This window comes from Erpetoichthys calabaricus, chromosome 7 (assembly GCF_900747795.2).
Source record: "Erpetoichthys calabaricus chromosome 7, fErpCal1.3, whole genome shotgun sequence".
Lineage (NCBI taxonomy): Eukaryota > Metazoa > Chordata > Cladistia > Polypteriformes > Polypteridae > Erpetoichthys > Erpetoichthys calabaricus.
The window spans coordinates 95,790,066-95,806,150 of NC_041400.2; the positions used below are offsets into that span (position 1 = coordinate 95,790,066).

Below are 16,085 nucleotides of genomic sequence, written 5' to 3' on the forward strand. Positions count from 1 at the left end.
TCAGGTTAGGTTCACCAGTTACTCCCATCTTGTATGCCTTTGGGGTGTGTGATACAAGTCTAGATAAAACATGCAAACTCCATGTAACCTGTGGTCAGACCCTGTATGGCTATATTGCATCCCTAAATAATTACTTGAAACACTTCATTTAGACCACACAGAAATAAGAAAAGTCGATCCATCCATTTTTCCGGTCTCCCAGGGGTGTGTTAAGAATACATAGCAAATATCTGTTAAGTAAGTGTCATGTACTTGAATTCATTGTCATATTAATATTGTCTCATAAATGGTACCAAAACATCCACCTAGAGCAACTTCCCCCAACCATCCAAAAACAGTTTGGTGTCGAACAATTCCTTTTCCAGCATGATGGAGCAAAAGTCATAACTAAGTGGCTTGGGGAACAAAACATCGAAATTTTGGGTCCGTGGCCAGGAAACTACCCAGAACTTAATCCCATTGAGAACTTGTGGTTAGTCCTCAAGAGGTGGGTGGACAAACAAAAACCCATAAATTCTGACAAATTCCAAGCAAGAATGGGCTGCCATCTGTCAGGAATTGGCCCAGAAGTTGATTGACAGCATTCCAGGGCAAATTGCAGAGGTCTTGAAAATGAAGGGCCAGTACTGCAAATATTGAGTCCTTGCATAAACTTAATGTAATTGTCAATAAAAGCCTTTGAAACTTATGAAATGCTTGTAATTATACTTCAGTATACCATAGAAACCATGGTACCATCTGACAAAAAGAAGCAGCAAATTTTGAAAACCAATACGTGTGTCATTCTTAAAACTTTTGTCCTTGACTGTATATTTGATACTTGTGAAATTTTAGTGACAATGCTGCACCTCTTTCAATGTTCTATCTACCTGTTGCTTTTCATGCCTATCCATTTTTGATAAAGGTCTGTCCAACTAGGAGGAAGCTGGTCCAAGGAGGAATGGAAGTACATGTAACTCTGTTTATGCAAGTTTATGCAAACATTGCCACAAATGCTGCACACCTTCAGTTCAGGGAGATTTAAGTCTTAGTGAGAGCTAGCAGTCATGACTTAGAATACACATAAAAAAGAATAAAATTGTTTCCTTAAAGGGCCTGTGCCTTCATTAAATGAAGACTGCTTGTCTGTACCTTTAATACTTGCCTGACTGCTGGTTGTCTCACAGCCTCATCTCCTGCTTGTTCTTTTGTTGAATATGTCTGCCCTTGTTCTCTTGCCTGTACTAGGGGATGGGTACATAGTCATGGGTATTTCAGTCTGTAGAGGAGTTTTGAATTAGATTTAAAAGTAGACTTTTTTTGACTGGTTTCTTGAAAAGCATAACATTTTTTGGGTATAACATCTTAAAAGGAGTATTGGAAAAAATCCCAGTTCTCAAAGGGACTATAAGTAAAACTGACAGGGCTATACACAGTTGTGAATATTTGTCAGTGTAGAAGAAAGGCAATGATTTTGTAATCTCAGTTCACGGGAGGCTCTACATTCTCTGCTAAATTCTTTTTGCTTCTTAATCACACAATTTCCTTTCTAAGGCTTATTTTTCAGTTACTCAGGATTTAACTTTATTATTTATGTAATTTTATTGGAATTTGCAGAACTACCACCATTTCTCACCCTAAATGACAGTGTAAAGAGTATTCATGATTGCATCAGATTTAACATACAAATGTTTGTATATCTACTTCTTGATGGTGTGATGCAGTGTGCTTCGCTTTGTTTATGCTATCAGAGTACTCCCTTTCTAGCCTTGGGATATCTTCACAGCAGACTAGACAGTATATCTGAATGTATTTGTTTTAGTGTCTTTTCTCACACACATATCTCATGGATGGGAGGAATAAGACAAAAAGTAAAAACAATAACGAATTTAATTTCCCTTTCATGATATGTACAAAGGGAAGAAAGATTAGTAGCTTAATGAAAGTAAAAGTTGAATGTCAATTTGGTAATTTTACTAATGTACAACCTTTTTTTTAATTATGTGTAAGCAGTGGGCATTGCAGCTCCCTTGCAGTTTTTGGGATTTGGGTATAATTCTCAGCCATTTTGTCTTTGTGAATTCTATACTTTCTCCTAGTGTCTATGATTGTTCTCTCCAGGCTCTGTTTTCTTTCCATGTTTTCTTTACATGCATTTTAGGCTAATTAGTCTCTGTAAATTAGCAAAAAATATGTATGTGTGGACAACTTCTGTTTTGTTCCAAATATTTCTGGCATTTGGATACCTGGGGCCTCATGCATAACACCGTGTGTAGAATTCACACTAAAACATGTCGTATGGACAACAGCGGAAATGTGCATACACACAAAAAAATCCAGATGCATAAATCTGTGCGTATGCCAACTTCCACATACCGCTACATTAATCCCAGTCTGCGTAAAATGTAATGCTCGTGCACACGCCTGCCGCCTAGTGCTGGGTGGTATGACCAAAATTCTATATCACGGTATTTTTCAAAATTATACCGGTTTTTACGGTATTCAACAGTATTTTATTCCTCATGCATGAGTGTAAGTTAACCACATTTTCCACTGCAATTACTGCAGTAGACTGGCTAAGAATAACCTATTCCACTGTCATGAGAATTGTACATTGTACAAAAAGACATTTTAATGTGCACACAAGTATTAATACAGGTCTTAATGGCCCCATAAAGGGATAGTTTTCAAGGGGGTGGCACTAATGAAGAGAAGGAATCACATTGCATGACAGTTGCAGTCAAAATATAGAACCTTTTTATTGAACAAATTTTGCAAACAACTTAAACTAAAATTTTGACAACATATTTTCAACCATCCAAAGAGGCATTTAGACTTATGACAAGTACCTCTGGATATTTTGCTAAGTTGTATTGCACAGAACATGTCTTAGAAAAGGAATAAATAGTAAATATTTTTTGTAAACCAACTACACTTTCTGTTAATGTTAACAATCTCTGTCCACTGACACTTTAAAGTGACTTTTTAAACAACTTTACCATCATCAAACTGCATAATATTTAAACTAATAAATAATAACAATAAAATAAATAATAGTGCAAATTCCAGTAATAATACTATTACTTCAAAACTTCAAGCCCAGGTGCATTACACAGTATTCGCCAAATAAAAATAAAATAAAAGAAGTGCAACTTGGTGATGACATCTTTACCAACTGAATCATCATTAAGGCAAACTGCATATATGTGGAGCTTGCTTCAAGCTAAGCTGTATGCATAAATAATAAAACTGCAACTTGCATTTATAATGCTATTTGTGGTATAACCCTACGGAAGCGTATTAGGGCCATGGTGAAGAAAAAAAACTACAGACACAGTGGGGAAAAAAAAAACTATATGTCGAATAAAGTCGACATGTTGACTTTCTTCTTGACATTTCCACTTTATTCTCAGTTTATTTTGTCATTAAAGTAGAATGTCGTAAACTAAACTTCATCCTAAAATCAATGTTTAATTTACTAGATTTTCTCAAACCTCGTCATAACTATTGTAGCACATTACTTTGTGTTAAGTGTTCCCTGACCCAGGTTGCTAATCGCTACGCGCTTCTTAAACTGACTTCCTCTGCATTAAGAGGAGGCGCAGGCAGCAATCGCTGCACAGAATACATTCACTTTATGATATTCCTGCTCTCTGAAAATTTAGAATGCTAAGATAAATACTTGATATCATTTTCATGATGAAATGAATTAAAGCAGGTATTAAACATGCACGGTAGTGTGACGGTAGTGCTGCTCCCTCGCAGTTAGGGGTCCCCAGGTGTATGTTTAGTGTAGATAACTTTATGGCAGGTGTGACGAGGCTCCAGAAACTGGATGTATGAATGGGTATTGCATAGGTTTAACTTAAATATTGTGTAAATGTTGGGTTTGTGATCTGGTGGTCGGAGACACGAACATAGAATTCAATGGATGTTCTTCTGAGCGGGCTTTCTTTATTACATGCATGCTGTCTCTGTCTGAAGTACCAAATCCCCAGTTCCTATCCTTCCTTTTTCTTTCTCCACATAACCAATCACCACACGATAAACGTCTTTGTGAAATTAAAACTAGTTATAAACTTAGACCATGGAGTGTTCAGAACTTTTAAAAAAATCTTCGTTATATATGTTTAATTATGCCATCCATTCAGGGTTGCACCCATCCCAGCCTGCATTGTGTGCGAGGTAGGAGCAAATCCTGAACAGGGCGCCAGCACATCACAGAGTGAATACGAGCAATACATACACTAGCAGCGTCAATATAGTATAACAAAACCCCACATCCTACATGACTTTGCAAGGAAACTGAAGCACGCCTGAGTAAACCCACCAGAAAAACATGCAAATTCAAGGCAGGGAACACCCGGGACCCCCATGCTTCGAGGCAGCAGTGCAACCTCCATGCCACCGTGCCCCCACATGATTAATACATGCTTTAATGCATTTCATCATGAAAATTATATCAAGTATTTATCTTAGCATTCTAAATGTTCAGGGAGCAGGAATATCATGAAATTAATGTATTCTGTGTGCTGCCTGCACCTCCTCTTAGTGCAAGAGGAAGTCAGTTTAAGAAGCCCGTAGCGATTAACATGGCTTGTGGAACACTTAACACAAAGCATTTAATGTGCTACATAACTTATGACGGGGTTTGAAAGAATCTAGTAAATTAAATATTCATTTTAAGATGTTTAGTTTACGAAGTTCTACTTTAATGACAAATTACGAGAATAAAATTAACATGTCGACTTTAATCTCGACATAAATGACGAGAATAAAATGTTGAGAATAAAGTCAACATGTTGACTTTATTCTTGTCATAAGCGTCGAGATTAAAGTGGAAATGTCGAGAATAAAGTCAACCTGTTGTCACACTATTACACAGTACCCAAGTACATTACACAGTATTGAAAAAAAATATAACAAGTACAACTTGGCTTGCAGTAATATCCAGTACAGGTAGTCCCCGGGTTACGTACAAGATAGGGACTGTAGGTTTGTACTTAAGTTGAATTTGTATGTAAGTCGGAACAGGTACGTTATTTTAATAAATGCTATTGTTGACCGACTGTAACCAAGTGCTCTGCCAATGAATGATGGAGTTTCACCTCTCTCTGACCTTTTTATTATTTCTGCTTTATTTTCAATTGTGATGGTTTTTCTCTTCTTTACTGTATCACCAGCACTTGCATCATTTGTGTTTCAGAGACATTCTTGAAGGGTAAAGACAAAAGGTTAAGATGAGCTCTTCTGCACAGCACTGTACACATTATCACAACAGGAAGGCACCCGTCAACACGTCTGATGGACTGACAAGACACAACTTCCTGCTATGTGCGTAACAGTACAAGCAGGCTTGCTATTGAGAATGAATGGGGGTGGCAAGGGGCGGTTCATCACCAGCCCACATCACAGTCACCTCCACTACAGTATGCTGCTTGCAGTGTCCGCTCACCGAGAACGAACACGGTGCGGCCAAAGGCGTGTAGTGAATCGCCCAACCCCAATTCAACAGGCAGCCATTCGAGGCACATTACAATGCTAACCCACCGCCCCGTTCAGCCACAACCGGGTCACAGCTTGCAGCATTATCAGCTGTGTGTGCTGGGCAGGCAGTGAAAAGCCCCACTCCGCTGCTTCCAGCCTGCGTCCAGTCAGGAGCAGTAGCTGCGGTGGCGTAGTGGGCGGGCAGCGAACCATCGTCTTGCACACGAGCGATAGCTGTGGCCCTGATGACTATGGACCACGGGTCACCACTTGCCACTGGGAGCCACCCGAGGAACACTACACTACACTGAGTGAGCAGCGAAATCGCCCCTGTCCAGCCACCGCTTGCAGCATCCCCAGGCCGAAGATGATGGAGCAGCAGTTACTGAGGCGCATGCATCGCAGCTGCATCCTTGTTCGTAAGTCGCAGGTCAGATGTCCGTAACCTGGGGACTACCTGTAGTATAGAAACAGAATTCACACATTTGAACATAATGGTCCACATCTGATCTTTTAAAACCAAAGTATCTCCAGACAACAAACACGGCTCCTTTTTTCGGCAAAAGTTCTTCCGTGTCATCATTTTCAATTTCATCGTCTGCTACAGCTTCAGTTTCGGAATGTTCTCTGTCCATTTTCACCGTTCAATACCTCCACTAACGCATGTACTCTGTTGCATGTGTATTTAGCGGTGCAGCAGTGAAAAAGGTCCCCCCTTAAACAGTTTCCCACTGCGCCATGTTCTGAACGTTGTTTAGGCTATTTAAACCGGTGCTGCGGTATAAGATAAATCCATATCATAACAAAAATAAAAAACAGTTTTTGGTATGAACCGGTATACCGCCCAGCACTACTGCCGCCCCTCCCAGATTCCTCCTAGAATTAAATATACAGCTGCTGGTCATAAAATTATAATATCATGACAAAGTTGATTTATTTCAGTAATTCCATTCAAAAAGTGAAACTTGTATATTAGATTCATTCATTACACACAGACTGATGTATTTCAAATGTTTAATTCTTTTAAAGTTGATGATTATAACTGACATCTAATGAAAGTCCCAAATTCAGTATCTCGGAAAATTAGAATATTGTGAAAAGGTTCAATATTGAAGACACCTGGTGCCACACTCTAATCAGCTAATTAACTCAAAACACCTGCAAAAGCCTTTAAATGGTCTGTCAGTCTAGTTGTGTAGGCTACACAATCATGGGGAAGACTGCTGACTTGACAGTTGTCCAAAAGATGACCATTGACACCTTGAACAAGGAGGGCAAGAAACAAAAGGTCATTGCTAAAGAGGCTGGCTGTTCACAGAGCTCTGTGTCCAAGCACATTAATAGAGAGGCGAAGGGAAGGACAAGATGTGGTAGAAAAAAGTGTACAAGCAATAGGGATAACCGCACCCTGGAGAGGATTGTGAAACAAAACCCATTCAAAAATATGGGGGAGATTCACAAAGAGTGGACTGCACCTGGAGTCAGTGCTTCAAGAACCACCACGCACAGACGTATGCAAGACATGGGTTTCAGCTGTCGCATTCCTTGTGTCAAGCCACTCTTGAACAAGAGACAGCATCAGAAGCATCTCGCCTTTGGACTGCTGCTGAGTGGTCCAAAGTTATGTTCTCTGATGAAAGTAAATTTTGCATTTCCTTTGGAAATCAAGGTCCCAGAGTCTGGAGGAAGAGAGGAGAGGCACAGAATCCACGTTGCGTGAGGTCCAGTGTAAAGTTTCCACAGTCAGTGATGGTTTGGGGTGCCATGTCATCTGCTGGTGTTGGTCCATTGTGTTTTCTGAGGTCCAAGGTCAACTCAGCTGTCTTTAGAGCTGTTTTAGAGCACTTCATGCTTCCTGCTGCTGACGAACTTTATGGAGATGCAGATTTCATTTTCCAACAGGACCTGGCACCTGCAAACAGTGCCAAAGCTACCAGTACCTGGTTTAAGGACCATGGTATCCCTGTTCTTGATTGCCCAGCAAACTTGCCTGACCTTAACCCCATAGAAAATCTATGGGGTATTGTGAAGAGGAAGATGCAATACGTCAGACCCAACAATTCAGAAGAGCTGAAGGCCACTATCAGAGCAACATGGGCTCTCATAACACCTGAGCAGTGCCACAGACTGATTGACTCCATGCCACGCCACATTGCTGCAGTAATCCAGGCCAAAGGAGCCCCAACTAAATATTGAGTGCTGTACATGCTCATACTTTTCATGTTCATACCTTTCAGTTGGCCAACATTTCTAAAAATCCTTTTTTTTTTTTTTTTTTTTTTTTGCATTGGTCTTAATTGATATTCTAATTTTCCAAGATACTGAATTTGGGACTTTCATTAGTTGTCAGTTATAATCATCAACATTAAAAGAAATAAACATTTGAAATACATCAGTCTGTGTGTAATGAATGAATCTAATATACAAGTTTCACTTTTTGAATGGAATTACTGAAATAAATCAACTTTGTCATGGTATTCTAATTTTATGACTAGCACCTGTAAATAGTCCCTTATGTTTTGCATTCTGTGAAAATTCAATGGCAAAAGCACGGGGCAAAAGGAAGAATTTCAGCGAATACAAAGTAGGGGCAAAGAAAAACATACTATTTGTTAGTTTAAACAGTGATATAAACAACAAAAGGAAATTGATCGAGTAACAGAATGGCGAAACTCAAAAGTTCAAGTTCAGAAAGTCGCAAAGTGCCTGATATAAATAAGAAGTGGTCAGATATCAAAGTTGCTGTGAAAAGGCAAGTTGTAGCTTACCGTCTGTATGTCATATGGAATTAGAGTATAGAGAAAAGAAAAACAAAATAAGTACACAGTTGAAATAGACTGTGCGCATGGCTGAGACAGCGTGTGCTAGATGCTGTATCCTGGTAATCTGATCAGCTGCTGTACAGCTGTGATTCCACATTCAGATACAGTGGGTTAAATACTCTGAGTGGTGCACTGACAGTGACAACTCTAAGCATCTATAGTATTTGGAATAGTTTGGCCATTCTGTGCACCATTAAATGGTTGCGGGTTAATTACAATCAGATGCCTTAAACTATTAAACAATATGCGGTTAATTTCAGTGTATTTGTTAAAGCCTAGTCAGGAATGTGGATCTAAAAAAGAGAGGGAAACCACACTGGAGCAGTAGCACTGCTTTGACGCTGGGTGCCGCCAGTTGGCAAAACCGAGCGGGGAACTTACGTATGCAAAGGGATTGAGCTGCTGTAAAAATGAGCATGGCTTTACAGCAAGTTTAGTTTTTATACATCACGATGTGAGCATGGAAATGGGCATACGCAACATTGTTGTGTGTATGCACCGTTTTTACATGAGGCCCCCTGGTTATCTGTAATGAAAATAAAAATGAGTTTGGAAGATGAATTATTAATTATACAGTACATTAGAAAGTGAGAAGTGGTGGGTTTTTTTTTTGTTTTTTTTTTTTAACTTTTGAGCTGCCTGATTTATTACACCAGATGGAGGAGGGGACGTTCTTTCCATATGTACTTGGCATGCAAATGTTGATTTAATTTTAAAATACAGATGTATTTGGCTTGTCTGTGCCACTCTATATTCATCTTCTTCTTTTGGCTGCTCCCTTTAGGGGTTGCTGCAGCGGATCATCTTCTTCCATATCTTTCTGTCCTCTGCATCTTGTTCTGTTACACCCATCACCTGCATGTCCTCTCTCACCACATCCATAAAATTTCGCTTAGGCTTTCCTCTTTTCCTCTTCCCTGGCAGCTCTATCCTTAGCATCCTTCTCCCAATATACCCAGCATCTCTCCTCTGCACATGTCCAATAAAACGCAATCTCGTTTCTCTGACTTTGTCTCCCAACCGTCCAACTTGAGCTGACCCTCTAATGTACTCATTTCTAATCCTATCCATCCTCGTCACACCCAGTGCGAATCTTAGCATCTTTAACTCTGCTACCTCCAGTTCTGTCTCCTGCTTTTTTTGGTCACTGCCACCATCTCCAACCCATATAACATAGCTGGTCTCACTACTGTCCTGTAGACTTTCCCTTTCACTATTGCTGAAACCCGTCTGTCACAAATTACTCCTGACACTCTTCTCCACCCATTCCACCCTGCCTGCACTCTCTTTTTCACCTCTCTTCCACAATCTCCATTACTCTGTATTGTTGATCCCAAGTATTTAAAGTCACCCACCTTCGCCAACTCCACTCCCTGCATCCTCACCATTCCACTGACCTCCCTCTCATTTACACACACGTATTCTGTCTTGTTCCTACTAACCTTCATTCCTCTGCTCTCTAGAGCATATCTCCACCTCTCCAGGGTCTCCTCAACCTGCTCCCTACTATCGCTACAGATCACAATGTCATCAGCAAACGTCATAGTCTCATGGGGACTCCTGTCTAATCTCGTCTGTCAACCTGTTCATCACCATTTCAAATAAGAAAGGGCTCAGAGCCGATCCCTGATGTAATCCCACCTCCAACTTGAATGCATCCGTTACTCCTACCGCAGACCTCACCACTGTCACACTTCCCTCGTACATATCCTGTACAACTCTTACATACTTCTCTGCCACTCCCAACTTCCTCATACAATAACAAAACCTCCTCTCGATGCACCCTGTCATATGCTTTCTCCAGGTCCACAAAGATGCAATGCAACTCCTTCTGGCCTTCTCTAAACTTCTCCATCAACATCCTCAGAGCAAACATTGCATCTGTGGTGCTCTTTCTTGACATGAATCCATACTGCTGCTCACTAATCATCACCTCACTTCTTAACCTAGCTTCCACTACTCTTTCCCATAACTTCATGCTGTGGCTCATCAATTTTATTCCCCTGTAGTTACTAAAGTCCTGCACATCCCCCTTATTCTTAAATATCGGCACCAGTACACTTCTTCTCCACTCCTCAGGCATCCTCTCACTTTCCAAGATTCCATTAAACAATCTGGTTAAAAACTCCACTGCCATCTCTCCTGAACGCCTCCATGCTTCCACAGGTATGTCATCTGGACAAACGGCCTTTCCATTTTTCATCCACTTCATAGCTGTCCTTACTTCCTCCTTGCTAATCCGTTGCACTTCCTGATTCACTATCTCCACATCATCCAACCTCTTCTCTCTCTCGTTCTCTTCATTCATCAGCCTCTCAAAGTACTCTTTCCATCTGCTCAACACACTCTCCTCGCTTGTGAGTACATTTCCATCTTTATCCTTTATCATCCTAACCTGCTGCACATCTTTCCCAGCTCGGTCCCTCTGTCTAGCCAATCGATACAGGTCCTTTTCTGCCTCTTTAGTGTCCAACCTCTCATACAACTCATCATACGCCTTTTCTTTAGCCTTTGCCACCTCTCTCTTCACCTTGTGCCTTATCTCCTTGTACTCTTGTCTACTTTCTGCATCTCTCTGACTATCCCACTTCTTCTTTGCCATCCTCTTCCTCTGTATACTCTCTTGTATTTCCTCATTCCTCCACCAGGTTTCCTTTTCCTCCTTCCTCTTTCCAGATGTCACCCTTACTATATCTGCTGTAGTTTTCCAGCTGTCTGGTAACTCTTCACTGCCACCCAGTGCCTGTCTCACCTCCTCCCTAAACTCAACCTTACAGTCTTCCTTTTTCAACTTCCACCATTTGATCCTTGGCTCTGCCCTCACTCTCTTCCTCTTCATGATCTGCAATGTCATCGTACAGACCACCATCCTATGCTGCTTAACTACACTTTCCCCAGCCACCACTTTACAGTCTTCAGACTCCTTCAGATCAACTCTTCTGCATAGGATGTAATCTACCTGTGTGCACCTTCCTCCACTCTTGTACGTAACTTGTATGTTCCTCCCTCTTCTTAAAATACGTATTCACCACTGCCATGTCCACCCTTTTGGCAAAATCCACTATCCTCTGTCCTTCATTCCTCTCCTTGACACCATACCCACCCATCACTTCCTCGTCTCCTCTGTTCTCTTCACCAACATGCCCATTGAAATCCGCTCCAATCACCACTTTCTGTCCCTTGGGTACACTGTTCATCACTTCATCCAACTCACTCCAAAAACTTCTTCCTCATCCATTGCACACCCAACTTGCGGTACATATGCACTAACAACATTCATCATTACACCTCCAATTTCCAGTTTCATAATCATTACTCTGTCTGACACTCTTTTCACCTCCAAAATACTCTTGACATACTGTTTCTTCAGAATAACTCCTACCCCATTTCTCCTCCCTTCTACACCATGATAGAACAATTTGAATCCACCTCCAATCCACCTGGCATTACTCCCCTTCCATTTAGTCTCTTGCATGCACAATACAGTATATCAACCTTCCTTCTCTCCATCATATCTGCTAACTCTCTAGCCTTACCAGTCATACTGCCAACATTCAAAGTTCCTACCCTCAGTTCCACTCTCTTTACTTTCCTTCACTCCTCCTGCCTCTGGACACATCTCCCCCCTCTTCTTCTCCTTCTCCTTCAGCCAACAGTAGCACAATTTCCGCCAGCACCCTATTGGCGGAACTCTATATTCATTAATAAAAAAATAAAAAATTGCTGATGTAACCTTGCTAAGTAGTGGTCTTCCAAGAAATATTGATGTAAGGATATAAAAATGCCTTCATGTAGTCTGAAGTATTGACTATTTTGACAACTTTCTTGATTGACACTGCATTTCTGTCTCTAGGGAATTCTTTCATAGTAAGTCCTGGACTTTTTGTTGCATGCCTGTGAACCAATGTGTTTGTCTGCTGGTTAGCTGCTCTGTATTCATGATTACTTCTTGCTTGTCAATGTGGTTCAGCGCCTTGTCTTCTCATTCTTTCTCCTCTTTAGCCACTTAATCACCTTCTGCAATTTCCTTGATGCTCTGTAGATACTGCTGCTCTTCTTTTTCTTTCTGCCCTAATGGTGGTTATTGCTGGGTTTTGTGATCACTTTCATACACATAAAACTACAGGTCACTTTGCTGTCCTTTATTGACATGTAATACAGCATGATATTTGATGATCAATCAACACAATACTTACACTTGATAATGAATTCTGAACATGTATATTGTCTTTGGGGATTATTAACAGTTGGGCTTGCGGGTACGGTGTTTCAACCTAAGTTTTTTTTAAATTTCAAGAACATATCAGGCTATATTTAGAATTACTTCCTGCTTGTCTGTGTCCTTCAGTGTCTTGTCTACCTTTTCTTTCTCACTTAATTGTCATCTGTAATGTGCTTAACACTCAGCAGATGTCAACTGCTCTTCTTTTTCTTGCTCCTTGTTACGGTGTTCTTTGTTACATGATTGGCTTCAGTGATTTGCTTTATGCTTGGAAGATGTCACTGCTCATCTTTTTCTTTTTGCCACATCACCTGGTTTTGCGATTGTTTTTCAATAATAAATCCACTTTGCTGAAATTGCTGCTATTTAAAAGTTTTTGAACTTCCAGAATATATCAGGTCATAGGCTTTTGATTTTGACCAAGCTCAATGTTCAACCCCGAGTAGTTTGCAAGTAATGATGTGACCGATGGACAGACTTTAGCATTTTATGCGTATATTTTATTTTACCAGAACTAAACTGCTCTGAAGTAGTTCCAGCTTTAGCTTTCTGCCAGAGTCATATAATTTGTGTTTAACCAAAATAGAAATAATTTAATTGCTCACCAAAGTTTCACATTGTTCTGTTGTTTGTAGATGTTTTGGAAGGTTTCAGTTTTAATAATCCAAGATAGCCTGCACTTCTAATCATCCTACAAGGATAGGAATCCTACAAAAATTGAAGTAATGGATTTAGGAGGCTGAGGCACACAGAATGGTAAATGTAGTGGCCTGACCCGTTAGCCAGCATAACTTGGCCAGTGGGTCAGGCCACTACATCTAATTTATAACAAACTATTGTAAGTAATTAACAATACATGATCAGTTAGATACAGGTTGGACCGCACATGCTGGTTACTGTTGGAGCATACGATGTGGAAACTCTTACTTTTTGCTAAAAAGTATTGTCTTCTCTGTTACCAGAACGGTGATTCCACTAATTGTAACTTTAGAAATGAATGGTTAGTGGAGTGGTAGCAGGCCAGCCATGTACCTACTTCATTCCTCTCTGCATTGTAATAGCTTATGCGTCAACACTTTCAATTATTTTGTACAACTTGTTCTGCCCGAGATTGTTGGTTAACTTTTTGGATACTAACAAAGATTTCCACGTTTCTACTACTTAGTCAATAAAGTAAAGTATGATACATGTTTTTCTTCAGTTTAATGTGTTTCAGGGTAATGTAAACAAGATGTCATTTAATTCTGCTGTGTTACCAGTATAAGGAGTAAGGTTCAAATCACTGATTGTGTAGAGTTTTCCTGTGAATTTCCATAAAGCACTTCTGTTTCTTTCAACATTTCCGAGTGTAGCAATTATATTATATTGAGGGAAACATGATAATTTGTGATGGTTTATATATGCCTGGGCAGTGTGATGTAGTGGCTAGGGCATTGGAATCTTAAACCCTAAAAATGCAAAGTCACTCCTCACCTCGAACTCCACGTAGAACTCTGAGAAAATCACTTAACCTATCAGAACTTTAATTGTAAAAGAACACAAGTAAATATTAGTATTTTAGACATTTTCTCTACTTTGTAAAGCTATCTGTTCCTGAAACCCCATTATAATACAAAACATCATTTAATTTAAATGGAAAACATTTTGAAGTTTTCCCTGGCCCCTAAAAATAACTCATATGTACTTAAATGACACCAAACTACATGGAAATGGAGTTGGGTAATTCATAACATTACTTATCAAAACATACTGTACCTTAATATATTTAAGATATAAGATATATAAGATATTTTCCTATTGTTTAATGCAGTCTAAGACTCTTACTTGTGCTTTAGCACTTCAGGGTTTTCATTCAAAGGAATGGGTTTTTCATATTTCTTTGACTTTTCCAACTATTTTGTAATCTTTTTTGGAGCCAGGATGCTCGAGATAATGTGAAAAAAGCAGCATATATGACTGAAGCATAGCACATGAACTCCATATCTGCTGTGAGAAGGACCAAGACTATTATTGGGTTCATTATCATCATGCAAAGATAATTTGGTGTTTGCACCAATGGCACATATTTGAAAATCATGCCAACCTTTAGTTCCATTAAAATTCAGCTTCATTGTGGTTTATAAGACAATAAAAGGTATAAATTGATGTTATTCCTATACAAAGATTTTGTAATAGTTGTAAATTGGGGGGATACTTCTGTAGGAATGGCATCATAGTCGTATCATAGCAAAATAAAATCCGACTTTTTCATAGATACCATTGTAATATATTTATTTATAATTTTCAGACCGAAACACTTTTGTTATTTAAAAAAAAATGTGTCCGTGAATAATTGTGCACATAAACACACCAATGAAAGTGCACCTCGGCAAGACGCAGCTTTTTTTTATCCATTCACCTGATTTCATATCACCAGCTTTAAACAAGCCTATATTGCCATACCCACTTAATTTAATGCAGAGTCCCAGTGGGCTGGAGCCAACATCAATACACCAGTTAGACTGAATTACACCACTCTGGGTAATTTTCTTAAAGAGAGAGGCTCACTAAAGCCCATACTTTAAGACAATACCATTAAGACACTCATAGAGGGACAGAATCTAATTTCCTCTTTTGTTTTGCATGTACAGATTTGGACATTGCATGAAAAGACAGTTTTGGATCTTCTTGAAAATCCATACCTCAAAAAGGATTTTGCCCAGTATATCAGTATATATCTGGTTTATTGACCACTCCTAGTACTATATCATTGTACTTGTAAAGCATCAGTGGATGGTGTTTTCTATATGAAAAGAAGTTGCATAAAAAGTTATGACACCTGAATAGAATACCACTGGTGCAATCCAATATTTGTTTCATGCTCTTCTGTTTAGGCAGATGGTTACTGGAGGCCTGTCGCTTACAATATAAGAAACATATCTGTTATAAGTCACGTCTTCCTCCTATATACTTTTTCAATCTTTAGTGGTAATATATCAACCCATAACCACGATAGATTTGTATTGTGAACATTTTGCGTAAGAGAATATATTTAAAGCTTTTTTGTTTTAAATTTATCACATGGCAATAAAGCATAGTATACAGATGTTTCAGTCAGATTTTTTTTTTTCAACATCTAGGAAGTGGAAGAGTCTTTTTGAATTTGTTCATAGCTTCTTACAGATAAATACAGTTTTTCTTGTTTTGTAGGTGGCCTAGACAGTTGGCTTCTTCAAATGGATTGTGCCGCTACGGAGCTCGAATCGACTGCTGCTGGGGATGGACAAGACGGTCCTGGGGCCAGTGTCAGCGTGAGTAAAGCCAAAGCTGGGGCTTCTTGGGTTTAGATGGAGCTTTCCTCAGTGTCTATTGGATTTAGCACACTGGCACTGCAAGAGAGCCTAGACAATTGGGCACACATGGACTTACGCATACACCCAACCACGCACAACCATTTGTTTTGTTTTGGCATGAATATGACAATCTTTATGGGAAAGATTGCTTCATTATTACAAGTGCATGATAGAAAAATCTGGCATTTCAAACATGCAAAGAAATGTTAGTTACTGAAATAAAGTTGTAGTGGAAGGTGAATG

At 39.6% G+C, this 16,085-nt stretch overlaps 1 protein-coding gene across 4 annotated transcripts in view; it reads left to right on the forward strand.

Annotated features, from left to right (window-relative positions):
- npnta (nephronectin a) overlaps positions 1–16,085 on the forward strand; it is a 160,330-nt gene that overhangs the window by 8,519 nt on the left and 135,726 nt on the right. For all 4 annotated transcript variants that reach the window (XM_028805193.2, XM_028805194.2, XM_028805195.2 and 1 more), the window contains exon 2: positions 15,700–15,800. In XM_028805193.2, the coding sequence (XP_028661026.1) occupies positions 15,700–15,800 (101 nt within the window). The remainder of the gene's footprint in view (positions 1–15,699; positions 15,801–16,085) is intronic.